At 40.1% G+C, this 20,035-nt stretch overlaps 1 protein-coding gene across 1 annotated transcript; it reads right to left on the bottom strand.

Annotated features, from left to right (window-relative positions):
* Positions 1 to 1,991: 1,991 nt before the first annotated feature.
* LOC134636870 (uncharacterized) lies at positions 1,992 to 14,294 on the bottom strand. Its single transcript, XM_063487105.1, has 13 exons — positions 14,256 to 14,294; positions 13,435 to 13,560; positions 13,189 to 13,351; positions 12,877 to 13,069; positions 11,856 to 11,957; positions 10,877 to 10,948; positions 10,607 to 10,708; positions 7,622 to 7,727; positions 6,067 to 6,137; positions 3,999 to 5,964; positions 3,530 to 3,688; positions 3,395 to 3,451; positions 1,992 to 2,567 (listed from the first exon to the last, which is right to left on the bottom strand). The coding sequence occupies exons 2-13, from the start codon at positions 13,535 to 13,537 to the stop codon at positions 2,320 to 2,322; spliced, it is 3,342 nt and encodes a 1,113-aa protein (XP_063343175.1). The 5' UTR covers positions 13,538 to 13,560; positions 14,256 to 14,294; the 3' UTR covers positions 1,992 to 2,319.
* Between the last annotated feature and the right edge of the window lie 5,741 nt (positions 14,295 to 20,035).

The following is a 20,035-nucleotide window of genomic DNA, read 5'->3' as shown; positions in this document are numbered from 1 at the left end:
TTATCTGCTTTAGGCTACGTGTTTGAGAATTATACCACGGAGTCAGGTACTTCGGATTTGAGACCTTAGTTTTCACAGGAGCTACAGTATCCAGAGTCGTACGCAGTAAGGAGGTAAAATTATTAACAAGATAATCGACATCTGTTTGGGTAGCGTTCAGATAGCTGCTCTGCTCTATGTTGGTACAGGGCATTGAAGATGATAACAGTGGGTGGATTATATTCTTAAACTTAGTTACAGCGCTTTCAGAAAGACATCTACTGTGATAAAGTCTACTCTCCACTGCTGTGTAATCAATTATTGTAAATGTAAATGTTATCAGGAAATGATCAGACAGGAGAGGGTTTTCAGGAAACACTGTTAAATGTTCAGTTTCTATGCCATATGTTAAAACAAGATCTAGAGTGTGATTAAAGTGGTGGGTGGGTTCTTTTACATTTTGAGAGAAGCCAATTGAGTCTAATAACAGATTAAATGCCATGTTGAGCATCTGCATGAATGTTAAAATCCCCCACAATAATTATTTTATCTGAGCTGAGCACTAAATCAGATAAAAAGTCTGAGAAATCAGAGAGAAACTCAGTGTAAGGCCCAGGTGGACGATGGATGATAACAAGTAAGATTTCATTGGGTCTTGGAGACAAATTAATGACAAAGTAGAGGCAAAAACAAATTGTCAAGTTGTTTTTAACTGTCAATAAATACACACAATGTAACACACTGCTGACTACATCTGTGCACTTTTGGCTGCGTGAAATGAAATGACAGAAATTCCCTTTTTAATGAGACGACTTGTTGGAGAGGAAACATGGAAATAAGAAAACTAGGTTCAAGCCTCATGGAAATATTCAAACACTGATGCTGCTGATAAAAATGTAAACTGATGGTCATGAATGGACACTTGTTTATCAGCTATACAAATACCAGCTACAAAACACCTCCATTAGCACAGACTAAACTAAATGAGTGACAGTACCTGATAGTTTCCTTGTCTCACAGCCAGGTCACCTCTGAACTTGTAAACTTTCTGCTTCTCCAGAGAATCTTCAGTATCCAGAGCAGCACTGTCACAAAACCACTGTAGAGAGGAATGACTTTACTACACAGCATGAAGCTGTTAGAGGATGCTGCTCAGTCAGTCACTGCCAGAGAGGTACATGTCTCCACAGCTTCCTCTATGGTTAAAAGTCAAAATAATACTGATAATACTCAAATTCAAATTTTATTTGTCACACACACACACACACAACCATACACAGTATGACATGGGGTGAAATGCTTGTAGCTGTGCAATGCCCGACCATTAAATGACAGTGGTTTTACAGTATTTACAATTTACAGGTTTACAATTTACAGGTTACTACAAAAGAACTACTGCTACTACTAATAATAATAATAATAATAATAATAATAATAATAATAATAATAATAATAATAATAATAATAGTTATTATTATTATTATTATTATTATTATTATTATTATATTTATTATTCCCCACACACACACACACACACACACACACACACACACGGGTCTATGTGGTATGGCGGGACTATACTACGTCAATCCGCCCGGCGGTGGTTTACGGGGACTTCCGTTTCCAGAGGACTTAGAGCCAAGGGAGCGAGGTTAAAGTGTTCGAAAAAATCTGAAAAAAATTTGGGTCACTTCAGACCTAATACACTCCCTATAGAAGTCTAGATACACTGATACACACCAACCAGACTCTATTGTGTTTTGTGGAGACATTGTCCACTTGACAACGATGTGTTTTATGAGGTCCAAAAAAAACCCAATATCGGGACTTTAAAGGGACAATGATGTCATTATTAAATAGCTCATCATTACCATGAATACACATCTGACAGGACACAGGATTACTGGGACATCATTTTATTAGTGTTCTTGGATCTGAACATTAATTTTAACCATAAAATTAATGGATCTGAACATTAATTTTAACCATAAATAAAAAAGAAATCTAAGCCTAACCCTAACCCTATGGACAAAAATGCCCACGCTAACCACAGAAATATAAAAATATAGAAGTTTAAAGGTAAATATTAAGGGGAGAAAATATGCATTTATATTTTTTTATTTTAAATATAACCTGTCAAAAAAAATATATTAAAATAAGAACCTGTCAAAAAAACTAAATAAATTAATTAAAAAAATTATGAAATACAAACTACTTCTGTAATTAACAAGAACTTTTTTTAAACAGAACATCAGGCAGCCTGCTGCACAATAACTCAGTTTTAACAACAGTTTGGCCATCTGACCAAGATGTAAAACCACATCTGGCTAAACAGTTATTTTAGTTCATTTTTTTCTGCCTTTTTGCAGTTAATCCTCTGTTTCTTACAAAATCTCTTATGTTTTGAACTGTTCTTCCTGCCAACATCGGATCTTCTACCAATTTGCAATGACTGCATTCATTTTTGGTGGCCAGTTTCCCTTTGTTTATGTGGTCTTTAAAATGCCTCATCACTGCAGCAACCTCAGCCTTGGACCACATGTTTTTGGGAGCTCTTCGGGAATTGTGGGATTGAGCAGCATTTTTATCTGGAAGATATATAAAGTAGTAGTAGTTAAAACAAACAAACCAAACAAAAAAAAAAAACCAAAAATCATTTGCTTGTAAAAAGAATGGATGCTAATGGATGCTAACTTCTGAAATGTGTTGGTACCATCAATATCAAAACGAGCTAAAATTCTCTTTGAAAATTTATCAAATTTCTAAAATGAGACAACATTTAGTGTTCCACTGTGAATAAAAGACTGAATAAAAAGTTGAATAAAAGTCTCTTGATGCATGCTCAATCATCCAGGTAAGTAAATCCCAAAACGTTGATTCTGTTAATCTGGATGTAGCGTTTTCAGTGGGAGAAACATTTTGTCACTCATCCAAGTGACTTTTTGCCACCACTCTGCAGTTTGCCATATGTTGCAAAGTGATGAAACAATAGATGATGAACAATTCAAGAACCTTAAAGCACAAACATCTAAGTGACGAAACATTTCTCCCACTGAAAAAACTACGTTCAGATGAACAGAATCAACCTTTTTACTTACTTAACTGGATAATGAGAATGCATCATGCAAGCACCATAGTATGTCCCATGAAGTAGTCTGTAGACAGGCCTCACCCAGTCATTAAATTGTTTGTCAGCTATACAATTACCCTTGAGCTTCTGAGAATAATAGACTATGCATAATGGCTGTGATGTGATGATTCCGTCAAATCCCTAGAATTAAAGCAGGAAGTCTACTTTAACACATATGGATATTGTTTGATTTTAAAATCCATTGTGGTGGTGTAGAGAGACAGAATTGCAACGCAATTACAAAGAACGTGTCCATAAGCTTAGAGAACCAACTGCACCCCTTACCTTCAGAGGGAGCAGCAGTCTCACTTGCTGCAGGCATTATGAGTGGTTCTTCATCTGCTGATTACACAATTTGATTAAGTTTTAATATTTGTAACAAACATTTTATCCACAGAAACCAAGCTAGTGGTAACTTACCACAATCTACAGTGTCTTGGAGCTGCGCTGTGTTTGTGGAATCAGCTACTGCATGTACAGGCTCACTGGTGCCACACGCCGACATTGTGAGTGCTGTGTCATCATCATCTGATTCACTCTCACTGTCCTTTGTTTCAGCATCACTTAATGCAATTTCATCTGAGAAATTGTGGGAAAAAAAAAAAAAACACAACACAAACACAAACCCCCCAAAAACCTCACATTAACAACGAGATGACAAAATACAGAACAAATACTGGAAATTATACTTTTTCCACAGTACATAGTTTTACTATTTAAGGCCACCACTCTGCAGTTTGCCAAATGTTGCAAAGTGATGAAACAACAGACTTCAAGAACCTTAGATCATGGACATTTAACAGAATGGTCTGTGCTTTTAGGTTTTAATTCTGTTGATAAAGCATAATATTCAACTACTGCCCTAATATTTGCTCCTTTCAATACAAACCTTCAATTTCGATCTCATCCAGTGATTTCCCCTGGATCTGGGAAAGATGTCCTTTTTCCAGTATTAAAAGCAGTTTGGAAATCTTGGCCAGCTGTGTTGTGGGAACTGGTAATCTGTAGAATTCGCGGTGAACGCGGATATCATGACCCAGGAAATCTGCAACCTGATCAAGTTCATTGTTTTTCAAATTAAGGACTTGTGAGAGTGTGGCAACATGTTTTCTGAGCTGTGTCGATCTTAGATACTCAGGGTGCTTTGCTCCACACTGGTGTGCATGAACACGCAAGGAGTCCATTCCTCTGTAATGACTCATTGATCGGGGTCTTGCAAAGAGGTAGATATTAGTGGCACAAATACCACAGTCAGGCCTCCTACTAACCAGTAGTGACAGAGCATCCAGCATGCTTGGTGTTAGCAGAACTGGAACATTTCTGTCCCTTTTTCCCATTATTTCTATTCTACAGAAATAGTTACAGAGTCTCTGTTCCATTTCTGAGAGCCCCATGGAAACATCTGTGTGGAGTGCCGTTTTGTCTCTTTCAAGAAAACTTTTGAGGCGCATCTTTGAAACCTCTCCAGAACGTCTTCGATTGAACACAATGATTTGTGAGAGTGTAACTTGTGCAAGTTGGGCATAATTCTGAGCTGTGGCTTCGTTCTCCAAGCTGCAAAAGGCACTTTCTGCAGATTTTTGAAGGTAGTGATGGAGAATCCGAACATCTTCTGTAAAGGGCAATGTTGATGGCTTGTTAAACTTTGCCTCACTCAATGTGTTCAAGGCACGGTGAGACACCATCTCGGACCATTTGGAGACATACAACTTCTTGAACGCATCAGTGGACTTGATTAGGGCTTCATCCTCTGTCATGAGGGCACGACAATGGATAATGTCAGACATTTTATGCAGTGTATGTCCCAGTTTCAGCGCAAGGCTTGGAGTTTTGTATGACAGTGTCTCTTCATCAAAACCTGAAACTTTCTTTACTGCTTGCACAACTCTCTGGAAGTTAGCAGGCTTAATAGCTTCTTCGATGTTATGCACTGAGAATTCTGTACGCAGACACAACAACAAACGTCCCGCTTCACGAAGCTTCTGTCGTATATAATCATACTTAGTAGGGTCTTGTCCATGTTTATTGTAGAGGGACTGGGCAAACTGAATAACAGTAAAGTCATTTCGCACAGCTGAGGCAATCTCATCTTGTTTCATAACAGCAAGAACCTTCCACACTCCACTTGACACCTGCGGATAACACTGAGACTCCAGAGTTAAAGCCAGGCCGAGTACTTTGGTTCTTCCAGGTTCTTTATCCGTGTCATCTTTTGGTTTGTTAGGACATCTGTGGACATGTCTCCAAAGATCCTTGCGAACATACATCCCTTGACAATAAAAGCAATGAGCAAACTTTCCCTCTACTGCTTTAATCTTGGGTCTTCTCTTCACTTTCAGTGGTCCCACTCCACCATGCAACACTGCAGCATTATGCTTAAAATGTCCCTTATTTCTCAATTTCTCTAACAGGCTTTTACGCTCGTTTGAGTCTCTAGGCAGGGAAAATGCATGCACAACATCAGGAGCTGTTTTGTGCGTTTTCAGGTGGCGGGAAATTTTAGCTTGTGGTTTGCCACAAAAATAGCAGTAATTTCTTTTACTTAAAGTCATTTTTTCTGATTCAGTTTCGCAAAGCTCACTTTTATCTTCTGGCTTGTCCTTTGTCAAGTTGTGGATTAAATTCGTTGAATCTGATTGTTCATGCGCTTTGGAGATGTCATCTTGGCATAGCAGACCTTTTGATGTGCTTGGCAATAATGAGATGTCTTCATCTGAATCTTCATCATATGACTCTGAATCTGGCACATATTCTTCTTCTGATATGCTGTGGTTGCCATCATCATCGCTTGATATTTGATCCAGAACTGAATGTGGCAATCCATCTTCCCCTGAATATTCAGAAATTTCTTCTTTCTGGAATGTAAGAATAAAAGTTATTTTAATTGATCAATACTTTAGACAGATAAAAAAAATAAACTGAAAAAAAGTCAAGCCAAATATGAATGGGATACACACCTGTGTTGACTGGTGACAATTCTGATTTGACAATTTTGCAAGGCAGGATTTGTGCCAGACCCCTAAACAAACTGAAACACATTTTGATAGACTTCATTTAGCTTTGCAGTTCTATTTAAGTGAAGTAGTTTTTTGTCAAAGCATTGCAGTAATGTCAAATGCTGAAAAAAAACCAAAAAACAAACTGTTCACACTTAAGGATATTTTAATGACTACACATACACTGCTAACCCCCTCCCCCCCCAAAAGGACATCCCAGATGTGAATGAATGAATTATTCTTATTAAATACTTTGTTCTTCAGGTAGTTGAATGGCATGAAAGTGTGTAGTTGAATGTGTGTGGCCTCCAGATGCCTGTATGACTTCCCTACAATGCCTGGGCATGCTCGGGATGAGGTGGCGGACGGTCTCCTGAAGGATCTCCTCCAAGACCCAGACTAAAGCATCCGCCAACCCCTGGACAGTTTGTGGTGGATGGAGTGAGACGCGATGTCCCAGATGTGCTCAATTGGATTCAGGTCTGGGGAACAGGCGGGCCAGTCCATAGCATCAATGCCTTTGTCATGGAGGAACTGCTGACATACTCCAGCCACATGAGGTCCAGTGTCATCTCGCATTAGGTGGACCCCAGGGCCAAACGCACTAGCATGTGGTCTCACAAAGTGTCCGAGGATCTCATCTTGTTACCTAATGACAGTCAGGCTCTCTGGCAGGCACAGAAATGCCACCCCACACCATTACTGACCCACTGCCAATATGATCATGCTGGAGGATGTTGCAGACAGCAGAACGTTCCCCACGGCATCTCCAGACTGTCACATGTGCTCAGTTTGAACCTCCTTTCAGCTGTGAGGAGCATAGGGTGCCAGTGCCGAAGTTGCCAAACTTTGTGTTTTCTGGCAAATGTCAAACGTCCTGCATGGTGTTGGGCTGCAAGCTCAATCCCCACCTGTGGACGCTGGACCCTCAAGCCATCTGACCATTTGAGCAGACAGATGCACATTTGTGGCCTGTTTGAGGTCATTTTGCAAGGCTCCTCTTGTTCCTCCTTGCACAAAGGTGGAGGTAGCGGTCCTGCTGCTGGGTTGTTGCCCTCCTATGGCCTACTCCACATCCAGGTAACACCTCCATGCTCTGGACACTACACTAACAGACACAGCAAACCTTCTTGCCACAGCTCACATTGATGTGCTACACTAGATGAGCTGCACTACCTGAGCCACTTGTGTGGGTTGTAGACTCTGTCTCATGCTACCACTAAAATGAAATCACCACCAGCATTCAAAAGTGACCATAACATCAGCCAGAAAGCATAGGTGCTGAGAAGTGGTCTGTGGAGTTACATCGCATTGTTTAAGTGTTCCCTTTATTATTTTGAGCAGTTTATGTTATGGAATGGGGAATTGAGGACAATCCCAAGTATACCATTTCTTTAATTAGATGTGACCACCCACTGATTAAAAAGGGAGCAGTGTTCATTTCAGCTAGTCTTAACTTGTTGAACTCTATTAATGCTTTTTACTATATACTGTACCTATTCACTAAGTGTCTCACCTTTGCACTTATAGCCAAGCCACTTGAGGGAGGAAACCGGTCCCACACACTGAATGCACTTGTCCAAAGATGATATTGTTGTGCACACCAGACGATGACTGTGACACTGTTAGCAAAATATTGCAACATTTACAGTCAGGTCCATAAATATTGGGACATCGACACAATTCTAACATTTTTGGCTCTATACACAACCACAATGGATTCCAAATGAAACGAACAAGATGTGCTTTAACTGCAGACTGCCAGCTTTTATTTGAGGGTATTTACATCCAAAATCAGGTGAACAGTATAGGAATTATGACAGTTTGTATATGTGCCTCCCACTTCTTAAGGGACCAAAAGTAATGGGACAATTGGCTTCTCAGCTGTTCCATGGCCAGGTGTGTGTTATTCCCTCATTACCCCAATTACAATGAACAAATAAAAGGTCCAGAGTTCATTTCAAGTGTGCTGTTTGCTTTTTGAACCTGTTGCTGTCAACTGCCAGGATGAGATCCAAAGAGCTGTCACTACCAGTGAAGCAAGCCATCATTAGGCTGAAAAAACAAAACAAACCCATCAGAGAGAATGCAAAAACATCAGGCGTGGCCAAAACAACTGTTTAGAACATTCCCAAAAAGAAGGAACGCACTGGTGAGCTCAGCAACACCAAAAGACCCGGAAGACCACGGAACACAACTGTGGTGGATGACCAAAGAATCCTTTCCCTGGTGAAGAAAACACCCTTCACAACAGTTGGCCAGATCAAGAACACTCTCTAGGAGGTAGGTGTATGTGCGTCAGAGTCAACAATCAAGAGAAGACTCCACCAGTGTGAATACAGAGGGTTCACCACAAGATGTAAACCTTTGGTGAGCCCCAAAAACAGGCAGGCCAGATTAGAGTTTGCCAAATGACATCTGAAAAAGCCGTCGCAGTTCTGGAACAACATCCTATGGACAGATGAGACCAACATCAACTTGTACCAGAGTGATGGGAAGAGAAGAGTATGGAGAAGGAAAGGAACTGCTCATGATCCTAAGCATACCACCTCATCAGTGAAGCATTGTGGTGGAAGTGTCATGGCGTGGGCATGTATGGCTGCCAGTAGAACTGGTTCTCTTGTATTTGTTGATGATGTGACTGCTGACAAAAGCAGCACAATGAATTCTGAAGTGTTTCGGGCAATATTATCTGCTCATATTCAGACAAATGCTTCAAAACTCATTGGACGGCGCTTCACAGTGCAGGTGGACAACAACCCAAAGCATACTGCAAAAGCAACCAAAGAGTTTTTGAAGGGAAAGAAGTGGACTGTTTTGCAATGGCCAAGTCAATCACCTGACCTGAATCCGATTGAGCATGTATTTCACTTGCTGAAGACAAAACTGAAGGGAAAATGCCCCAAGAACAAGCAGGAACTGAAGACTGTTGCAGTAGAGGCCTGGCAGAGCATCACCAGGGATGAAACCCGGCGTCTGGTGATGTCTATGTGTTCCAGACTTCAGGCTGTGATTGACTGTAAAGGATTTGCAACCAAGTATTAAAAAATGAATGTTTGATTTATGGTTCTTATTCTGTCCCATTACTTTTGGTCCCTCAAGAAGTGGGAGGCACATTTGCAAACTGTTGTAATTCCTACACCGTTCACCTGATTTGGATGTAAATACCCTCAAATAAAAGCTGACACTCTGCAGTTAAAGCATGTCTTGTTCGTTTCATTTGGAATCCATTGTGGTGGTGTATGGAGCCAAAAATGTTAGAATTGTGTCGATGTCCCAATATTTATGGACCTGACTGTATTTGTTTTGGACAGTTGGAAAGGTGAGGTGTTTTCAATTCAGTTGCAGATATCAACTAATACACTTCATCCCAGTATAAAATTTGAAGGCAATCAACCTCTTCACTTTTTTCTACTGGAACCATTTTACTGGGATTAGGGGAATTGATTCTTTCACTTTGTTGTTATCTAGAATAGTTAATTGAGTTAAAACACTGCAACTTCTTAAAAACGGCACATGCATTCTTATCTGTGTGGAGTGGGTCAGAGTAAAAAACAAAAAACCAAAAACAAAATTAAAAAAAACAATCCTTCCTTATTTGCTTATCCTTGCGGCTGGAACCTATTCCAAATATGATGGGTGTACAGTGCCTCTCACCCGAGTTGTATCTGGGAACTACAGATTCCGCCCAAAGACATGCAGTTAGTGGGGTTAGCTGGACTGGTAATTCTAAATTGCCCATAGGTGTGAGTGTGGTAGAGTCTGTCAGTGTGATACCCTGCGACAGCCTCTCACTCCAATTAACAACTGATTCCTTTGCAATCATCCATCCTCTTCCACTTATCCTTATCAGGATTGTGGGGTAGCAGGTTTGGGGCCTATACCAGCTACCATAGGGCAGTACAACCTGGACAGATCACCAGTTTAACATGGAAGGAGAAGCATTTGCATTCACACCAAAGGGCAGTTTTGAATCACCAGTTAACCTAACCCCATAAGCTACATCTTTGGACTGTGGGAAGAAGCCAGAGTACACAGCCAGAGAGATTCCATGCACTACAGCAGTAAAAAGTGCCTAAAACAAGTTAAGAAGTTGTATAGTACTATCTATCTTAATGTTCAAGCCTGAGTTTCAAACCATTTCAACATAGAAACAAAGCACATGCAGTCAGTTCTGCATGCTGTAGGTGAAACTGTCAAAAAATAAGAGAAGACCCCTCCTAAAACCAGAGTGATGTCACCATGAAGCAAACTTTGACGGAGTCCCCCAATAACAGTGTGGTCCTCCTAAGTCACATTTGGGTGGTTAACACACACACACACACACACTCAGATGCTATCCAGACTTGCACTTTGAAACAATGAAAAGGACCTACAAGCCACGGTCCATGTAAATCACATTACACCCAGGTGACTGCCAAACACACACACACAGCATCCATAAAGAATGATGATAGATTAAATTATTAGTTCATTAAGTGGTACACTGGATTATATTTACCCTTTCAGGCTCTGGATGTTTCAGGTCCAGATCATTGTTTGGAATGCAGTTTGGTTGCGGCTTTAGGCAGCTCACAAGCTTCTGAATCTGGCTTGTCTCAGTCTTCGTGTGTAACAGATAGAAAATGAAGACAAAAGAACAGTAATCTGACAATTACTAAAAATGCATCATTCAAGAGGATGAATAAACCATTTCACTATCGGCAAATAGCATAAGGGACACATCGTGCATGAGAAACATTCATTAAAATCTGTCCTAGGTCAATGTTACCTCTTCAGAATCTTGCGCTGAAGAAGAATGCATGGCTTCTGAGCCTTGCTGAGGCATTTCTTCATCATGATCCTGCAACAAAGAAAAGATGGCACAAAGATTAGGCCAAGTGCTCTTCTTGCAACAGTACTGGGCAGGCCTGTGCTTCTGTTTTTAATTTGCATGTGTGGGGGGACCTTTCCACTCAAGTGTTTTCTTCTGAAAAAATACTGGCTACAATAATTAACAACTGATTCCGTTGCAATCATCCATCCTCTTCCACTTATCCTTATCAGGATTGTGGGGTAGCAGGTTTGGGGGCCTATACCAGCTACCATAGGGCAGTACAACCTGGACAGATCACCAGTTTAACATGGAAGGAGAAGCATTTGCATTCACACCAAAGGGCAGTTTTGAATCACCAGTTAACCTAACCCCATAAGCTACATCTTTGGACTGTGGGAAGAAGCCAGAGTACACAGCCAGAGAGAACCCATGCACTACAGCAGTAAAAAGTGCCTAAAACAAGTTAAGAAGTTGTATAGTACTATCTATCTTAATGTTCAAGCCTGAGTTTCAAACCATTTCAACATAGAAACAAAGCACATGCAGTCAGTTCTGCATGCTGTAGGTGAAACTGTCAAAAAATAAGAGAAGACCCCTCCTAAAACCAGAGTGATGTCACCATGAAGCAAACTTTGACGGAGTCCCCCAATAACAGTGTGGTCCTCCTAAGTCACATTTGGGTGGTTAACACACACACACACACTCAGATGCTATCCAGACTTGCACTTTGAAACAATGAAAAGGACCTACAAGCCACGGTCCATGTAAATCACATTACACCCAGGTGACTGCCAACACACACACACACACACACACACACACACACACACACACACACACACACACACACACACACACACACACACAGCATCCATAAAGAATGATGATAGATTAAATTATTAGTTCATTAAGTGGTACACTGGATTATATTTACCCTTTCAGGCTCTGGATGTTTCAGGTCCAGATCATTGTTTGGAATGCAGTTTGGTTGCGGCTTTAGGCAGCTCACAGTCTTCTGAATCTGGCTGGTCTCAGTCTTCGTGTGTAACAGATAGAAAATGAAAATACAGTGCATTTTTGAAGAGGTTTTTGAAACATTAAAGAAACTCTATGAGAATGATAAGTTTCAAGCTAATGTCTTTAAAATATTCACTGTCATGTATAGAGAATATAGAGAAAAATAGTCTGTGTGATTTCTTTAATCTTTTTTAAGCCATTGCTAAAGGAGTAAAACAATCACCTGTAGCAGCAACGAACTATCACTAGGGCCCATTTATCCCCGAGGGACAAAATTTAAACTGAATCTAACTAAAGAGGTTAGAATCACATTAAACATCAATCACTGTTAACATTTAGAAACCGAAAGCCATTTTTTATTTCTGCATACCTGCTGATATTTTTTTAGTGCTTTTAGAGGGCTCTGATGTGGCAGCAATCACAATTGCCTGTTTTCCATTAGTACCTACCCCGGTTTTTCCAGTAGGTTATAGTACCATGTAGTTTTTCAGTAACTACTGCACCAAGGTTCCAAGTGATCCAAAGTGATCAGAAAATTTGACATAGACAGACTGAATGCCAACAGGTGGCTGGTCAATGGTGTCACTCGATAAGTTATGAGTGCGCCTCCTTCATGAAAATCCAAGCCATCATTTTTGAAACTCTGAAATGTTTGAAATGGCTACCAAAATTAACAGCATGATCCCTGAATTGAACACTAAAGTATAGACTGAGCAGCAGGCATTGTGTCACCTTGACATCCATGCTTGCTGTGGCATTTATATCACTGGATGCTCGGCTGCATTGCTATAGTGACCCCAGGCACAGTAGGTGATACTCAATTTCAATGGAAAACTAGATGCCCTAAGTCACGTTAAGCCAATTTGAGTAGGTACAAATGTAAAAATGGCTTACGGTATGCAATTTATCAGTTCCAAAAAGTACAATTGTAGAAATACCTTGCATCTCCAGGGCCAATCCGAGTCACCATAATTATAGTCTATTTCTTCGCCTGGACTTATGTCTCTGCTTGCAAATAAGCATAGATGGGGCTTTCCATTGATATTTAATATTTTCATCTTAGCACTTGGACTGATGTGGTTGTCGTTGACAAGTCTGCCTAATGACCCATCTTCTTGAGATGCATCCACACTGTGGGGTTAGGCAAAAAAGTATTAGCTTAACTAGTTTTTGTTAGGAAGCTTTTTTTTCATAAATCAAAAGCAAAGTGTAATTTAATCTTAATCAAACTACACTGATATAATACGCACCACCAGAGTTTTCCATCAAACTTGAATTCAAACATGAACACCTTCAGGCTGTCATGATAAACTCTGTGTCTCCGCTCACATTCGTCTTTTGTTATGAGTTTACCTCTGTATTCCAAAAGGAAGTCTCCTTTTTGGAATGGAACAGTCGTGAAAATGCCCCGACCTGAATTGCAGAGGCATACCAAGTGAGTGACAAAAGACAAAGTGACAAACTCCAAATCTAATCCAAACTAAAGACCAACTTACCTTTGAAGGCATTTATGTAGTGGATATCAAGTCCCAGTTTGTCCCTTCCAGCAGAAACATGACAGACTGCATCCTCCCGTGGAGGAATGCGTCTCCTTCGCATGTTCTCCTGTACGTTTTGATTGCCTGTATTACCAAAGCATATAAAGTATTACGATTATCGTCATCATTGTCATCATCATCAGTAGTAGTAGAACTAGCAGTAGTGTAGTTTACAGCATAAACACAGCTGACTTATTCATAGTCCTAATTTATGCCTTCTTTTAAAATGTTAAAGGCCTAGTTCTCAAAATGGCGACATGTGACATTTCTGCAATGGCGACTGCAGAGAGTGATACAAGTACTGAGAAAGCTTAGGCATCAAAACTGTAAGAAGTTTTTTCTTCAGGCATATAAATAAATACACGATTAAATACACTTATACCCCTTGCTTTTATTTTAGGGCTGTTAGCAGAATGGACAGACATTGGACAAACTGCCCGAAATTAGATGACAGCGACATCAGGGATTTTGACTCAGACTGCGCTGGTTTAATTGTTAATCACGTTAGTCGCGATGTCGGCATTAACACGTTTAAGCCACATTAATGCTTTAACACCGAGTAAATCCTAACACGGGTTAGCCCGCTTTATCGCGTTGACGCGGTTAGTCATCAGCCCTATTTTATTTACTCAATGACAAACGCTGAGGCAGTTTTACTTCTTCAAAAACTAGCTAACAGTCCATAAAGCATATATTAAAGCAGTTTAATATAAGCCTGTGCACCTATAATTTCATATAGTATTAAAGTCATGGTGCATTTTACATTAAAAAAGGCTTACCTTTGTGCTTTTAATCAGTCTTCGTATTGCCGTCGACATGTACTTATTAAAGGGCACGCGCGCGAAATCATTTCCGGTAGGTACCGCCTATATATACCAATCACAATGACTTCCGGCCGTGTGTATTGAAAATGTGTATTAAATTGTAGTACTTACACACATCCAGTCTAACTCGAAACGTCGCTGTGCAATAAACTGGAATACACAAAAATCAGGTGAGTGGTATAGGTGGACTTTTAAGAAAATCAGAAAATCTTTTAATTATAGTTTAATAAATGAATTTACACTACAGTTTAAGCAAATACAGGTCAAAAGATAAAAAATGACCTCAAAAGAAGTAGAAAAAATTATTATTTAGACACTTAAAAATGCATTTACAATTCATGTTTTAGGGGGACACATGAATACACAGCAAAAAGTCGAAATGTCCCTGTAGCCCAGGTACAGCATCAGGTCAAATGTCCATCCATACCACATAGACGCACGCACACACACACACACACACACACACAGATTATTTCCAAGCAGCCTCACTACATTATAAATGTTGAATAGTTATGCAGTTTGTGAATACAAATTCATCAGAATTAATGAAATGAATAATTTGACTCTCAAAACATATCAACGACTGCACGTTTATCAAAGCATTTATTTTTAAATCACAGTGATCATGTATCATAGAACATAATTCAGTATAAATTTACATTTATAACATATATTTATACAGATGTTTGTAATATTGCTTCAGTCCAACAGAGAATCCCCACATGGAACATGTTCCCACATATATGATGTCTACTGTGATGCAATAAATAAATAAATGAATTGAAAAATAAAATATGAAAATAATTCAAAAGGCATAAAATTAAATACTTTCCAAATAAGTATATTCAGAACAGAAGTACCATCATACTTGTTGACATAACCTGAAGAAACTGATTAGAAATGCACTCTTACCTGGATCCTGTTGAGTTGATCTTCCTGTGAAGTTTCAGAGAACGATGTAAGAATGAGTGAATTACTGCCAGCTCTGATATTGTTGTTTGGTAATACAGCAGAAAGCACAGAATGTAAACCATCCTTCAATACTCAGGCAGAAATGAAACTGGCTTTACTAAAGTCAAACCCTCTTTAAACTAAATGAAACGACTTTTGCTTTATCAAGCAGTTTGGATCAACTCACAGTAAAACTGAACTGTTATATTTGATCTTTTCATTCTTTATAACATCACTGTGCCAGGCAGGAACATCAAATGATCCACTTACCAATCAAAGTGATGAACAACAGACTCCACAGCATCTTTACTTTAGACTCTTTGCACAAATGTGTCCTCTAATAAGAGAAAGAAAAGACTTCTACCCTCACTCTGGAGTTTTCTGCAGTCACACTGATGTTGATATGATCCCTTCTCTGAGTCAGAGCCGGATTTGTATTTCTGTCACTTCCCTCATAGCAGAAAACATGAAAATATACATTTCTCCTGTTTACACTCAGAGTGAGGCTGTTATGTTCAGTAGGCAAAGCATCCCCAGACTTTTACATCTGATTTGCAGATGTGAACATACCATGATTGTTATGATCACCATGTTCAACCTGCATTGTGTGTGCATCCAAGTACATGCAAATACTTGATACTTAGCATAGCAGGAAATTTACTTCACTAGTGGAAGCTGTGTGAAAAAAAGATTTTCAGTGACATTTCAACAGGTGGACATTTGGTCTACTTTAAAGAAAAAAAGAGCCATTATTAACAATCGGTCATTCATTAATAAGCTGCCGGGGAAAAAACCTTCACAAGTCCATCATTGTGTCCTACTTTCTGCTCTGCATCTGCATTTAGTCTGGATTTCATGTTTCATGCAGAAATTATGTATTAAGTGCTTCTCACACTGCCAAGTATTTGTATATGTGCGCATGAGGGTTGGAATGCATGTTTGTGTCTGTGTAAGCCTGTTTCTCTAAGTCTATGTCAGGCTACCCCCAGGTGTGGGGGCCGATATCCCCTCACCACACTCCATACCGGTGGTTGATGCCCTCAGGCATCGGTGCGTTGGTGGTTCTCGGTGTCCAGGGCTGGGCACTCAGGTATGTACTGGGTCACTCCCGGTGGCTGTTTGGCGGGGCCTGGCGCCCGTGGCTCGGTCGGGCCCCTACCATAAGGCAGGGGGCCCTCATACCTCGGGTGGCTGGGCCTGGCACTCTGCCACAGCTGGCTGCCAGCACAGCCTGCGGGCACGTCACTGCAGCCCCCAGTAGCTTCTGCACCGTGGCTGATTGGTGACCCCCGGTCTGGGGTTCTCCTCAGCTCTTTCAAGGTGGGTGGCACGGCTGCCCCTCCAGTGGTCCTCCTTGGGCTCCCACGCTCTGGGGGAACCTCTAGATGTCTGAGGCCTGGATCTCCTCCATACCTGCTTCATGTCCCTGGGGGCAGGGCTACAGGTGTGGGAAGCGTGCTTGTCGGAAGCCACAAACGTGCTCATGCACACAGGTGCTCACAGACACAGATTATATGTTTCTTGGCTGTTGCCTCAAAGCATACCGTGCGTTGTTGGTCTTGTGTGCTGCTCATTAACATTCAATATTTTTTTATTTACTCTTATTTATACTTATCTAGGTTGTTGCTGTGAGAAGAATATATATGATACCTATTTGGGGGGGGGGGGGGGGGGGGGGGGGGTGAGGGGTGGGGGTGTGGGGTGGGGGGTGAGGGGTCAGAGGTCAGGGGAGGGGGGTTTTGCCTGGGGGCATTGCCCCCCACACCCCCTTTGCCGAGCTTAAAAACTGACATCTTGTGCACGTACGAGCACGCGCGCATGCACTCTCATGTACGCGCTTTCACTCTTCCGAAAAGGGACGCTTCCTGCGGTCCCACTGCGCATGCTCTGTCTCCTCCTAGCAGGGTGTTTTTTTAATTAAAGGTTCATCAACCGCTGTAGGCATTTCGGGCTTTTCACGGTAAATTTACACAAACAGGAATGACTTTGTCTTTTATTCTATAGAAAGACTTTTGTTGTCAGAAAATCAAGCTGAAACGTCAGTGTGTTTTATAAGCAGATTTTCTACAGTTAGTAGCTAGTTAGTTGGCTGTTTCAGACTTTAAGACGCTGTTTATCTCAAGAAATGGTGAATAAGGATGTGGAGAGAGACCAAACTTTTATCCCTTTCATTAAATAACTGCATCCCCCCCAAAAAAACCTTTCACCTAAGAACAGCGCCGTTAGTTCGCATTCATTTTCAGTTAAAATTTAAAATAATTAAAACAAAAATAGGCGAGGGCTTTCCCAGACATTCTTTAAAACACAGATGTGCAACGCATTATTTAATTAGTGTTTATCAGCCGATGCGTTTTAGTTTTCAGTGTGAATATATACAAACAGGAGTTACTTTTGCAATAGTGTTTTACACACTCTAACCGAAATGGTAGATTTTGTGTGTTTTTTAACAACTGCACTTTGGGGAGGGGGATAGTTAAGGCGAATTTGAGGTCTGTGCTTTGGGGTGGGGGAAGAGGCATAAAGGTTTATAAAAGCCAGCAAACTCTATCCTTGAGCCTGACACCCGCACGTTAGTTTGTGTATTCGACCGTAAATTTTTAGAGAAAATACGCATTGAATTTTGATGCAATTTTTAAAACATAGATGTGCAATACATTATTTTAATGTCGTTTATCAAACGCTGTGTGCGTTTTGGTTTTCACTGTGAATGATTTACTTTTGTAAATGCAGGATCACATTTTTTTAATGGTGCTTTTGAGACACTGATCTGAAAGATAAATGCTTTCGGTAGAAGCAGCTTTGCTGGATTTTTTTTTTAACTTGGTGAAACATAGTGCGAAACTTGTAATTTAGTATTTTTACAGGTTTTAACTGTGTGGTCTTTCTGTCTTTCTGGAAAATGTTGGTAAACTTGTGACATGAGAGCATGCACCGTACTCTTCAGACCTGTCAGCTTTGCTCGTTTCATAGATTCTCTGTTGATAAAACTGATAAAACTCTAGATGTAAAATTTTAAGGCTACATATTATTTATCTCGCACTAAGTCTGCTTGGCATATGCTATGTATAAAGGCTCTTTCCAAAAAAGTGTAGAGGCGACTTTAGCGTGATTAATTTATTACAGTGTCAGTTTTCCCTCCTTTGTCTAGCTGGTGCAAGTTTTTTGTTTATTTGTGAAACTGAGCGCGGTTGTGGACAATTCCGACTGTGCTGTTTGATTTGTGTTTCGTGCTGGATCACTTTCTTTAATTGTTACTTCTCTGCGAGCAGTGAAGAACCAAACTAGTACTTCAAAGTTTAGAATCAGTTTTGCCCCAGTGGCCAGTGCGAAGTTGTGCTGCAGATCCCAGTATGAAAGCTGAGGGTCCAGCCAGCCGGCAGAAAGGCCAGTTGATGCCTCGATGGGCATTGGAACCGGTTTTGCCCGCACAGAGCGTTTCTGACATGCTGGCGTTGCTTATGCATAAGAGAAAAGCAACAATACAGCGTGTTCTCTGCTCCAGGACATCCTTTCACACGGTATGTATGTATGTCTGTCTGTCAGCGCTAATTATTCAAACCCTGTTTAAAAGGCGACTCATTTGTTGTCCAAAAACATTTCCTCTAAATTTGCAAAGTTACTGATTTAAAAATATATATTTTCGATTTTAGCTGGATGTCACACTCTAGACTCTTGAGCATATTTATATAGCAAAATTCACAATGGTATAACCATGTTAAATAAAAGATGCCCAAGTGTCCACCAATGCACTCTAATGCATGCCATTAATTACCTCTATAGCTGAAAAGAGTCTGTATCTATAATTTGTGGATCTGCTGATTTGTTTTTAATGTGGCACTTTTTTTTCCACGAAATGCAGATGATGAAATCCTCTTTATTTGAGAAAGTGTCCCTAAGCTATTGTTGTTCACACTTACTGAGTTCCCTAACCACTTCTTTGCTATGTCAGCAAACTTTCTGAACAGGAAAGGTATCGTAGATTTAAAGACACATCTTCATTGAAGCAAAGGCAAAAAATTGGAATGAATTTTATGTTCATATTAAAGAGTGAAAATCCAAAATCTGCTGCAATCTTTTGTATTAATGATCTTTCTCTCTCTCTCTCTCTCTCCCTGTGTGTGTGTGTGTGTGTGTGTGAGTGAGTGGGTGTGTATAATGTTGCGTGTGTGTGTGTGTATACAGGAGAAAGGTGATGGCAGGAGCTTTTTTAATGCATTTCGAATCAACTTTTTTTTTTTGTTTTACAAGAAGTGTATTTCATACATTGGAACAAATGTAATCTTTTCTATACTTTATAACTATGAAACTCTAAAGATTTTAAGTTCATGCACATTGTGAAACAAGAATCTAAATCTTTCTGTCACAATGATTTCTATAAACGCATGTTGTTTATGGGGATAATGTGAAAAATCTTTTGTGGGCTCTAATAATGATCAGTGTTGATTGAAGAGGAAGCTTGAACCCTGGCTCTGGAGATTTTCATGACAAGTGACAGTGCAGACATTTGTTAATCAGAGAACATGTTTTATCATCATAACGACTGTGAATTTAAGCGTCGTTAAAGTGTCACTTCAGCAATGCTGCCAGGAGAAAGAAGTGTTGACTGATGTTTTTTTAATAGAAGACTTAAAACACTAAACTCTAATTTCTGGGGTTTATTTTAAGTTTACAGAATATAACGTCTGGTATGACAATGAGTTTTACTCCTCACTGTCTGTGTTATGTGTATCCATTTGTCATGTATGCTACTTTGCTCTGTGGACTAAAATGTTTCATTGTATTCA

This window comes from Pelmatolapia mariae, linkage group LG10_11, assembly GCF_036321145.2.
Source record: "Pelmatolapia mariae isolate MD_Pm_ZW linkage group LG10_11, Pm_UMD_F_2, whole genome shotgun sequence".
NCBI classification, from domain to species: domain Eukaryota; kingdom Metazoa; phylum Chordata; class Actinopteri; order Cichliformes; family Cichlidae; genus Pelmatolapia; species Pelmatolapia mariae.
Note: the sequence above shows the minus strand (reverse complement) of the source record. Positions and strands in the feature narration are given on the sequence as shown.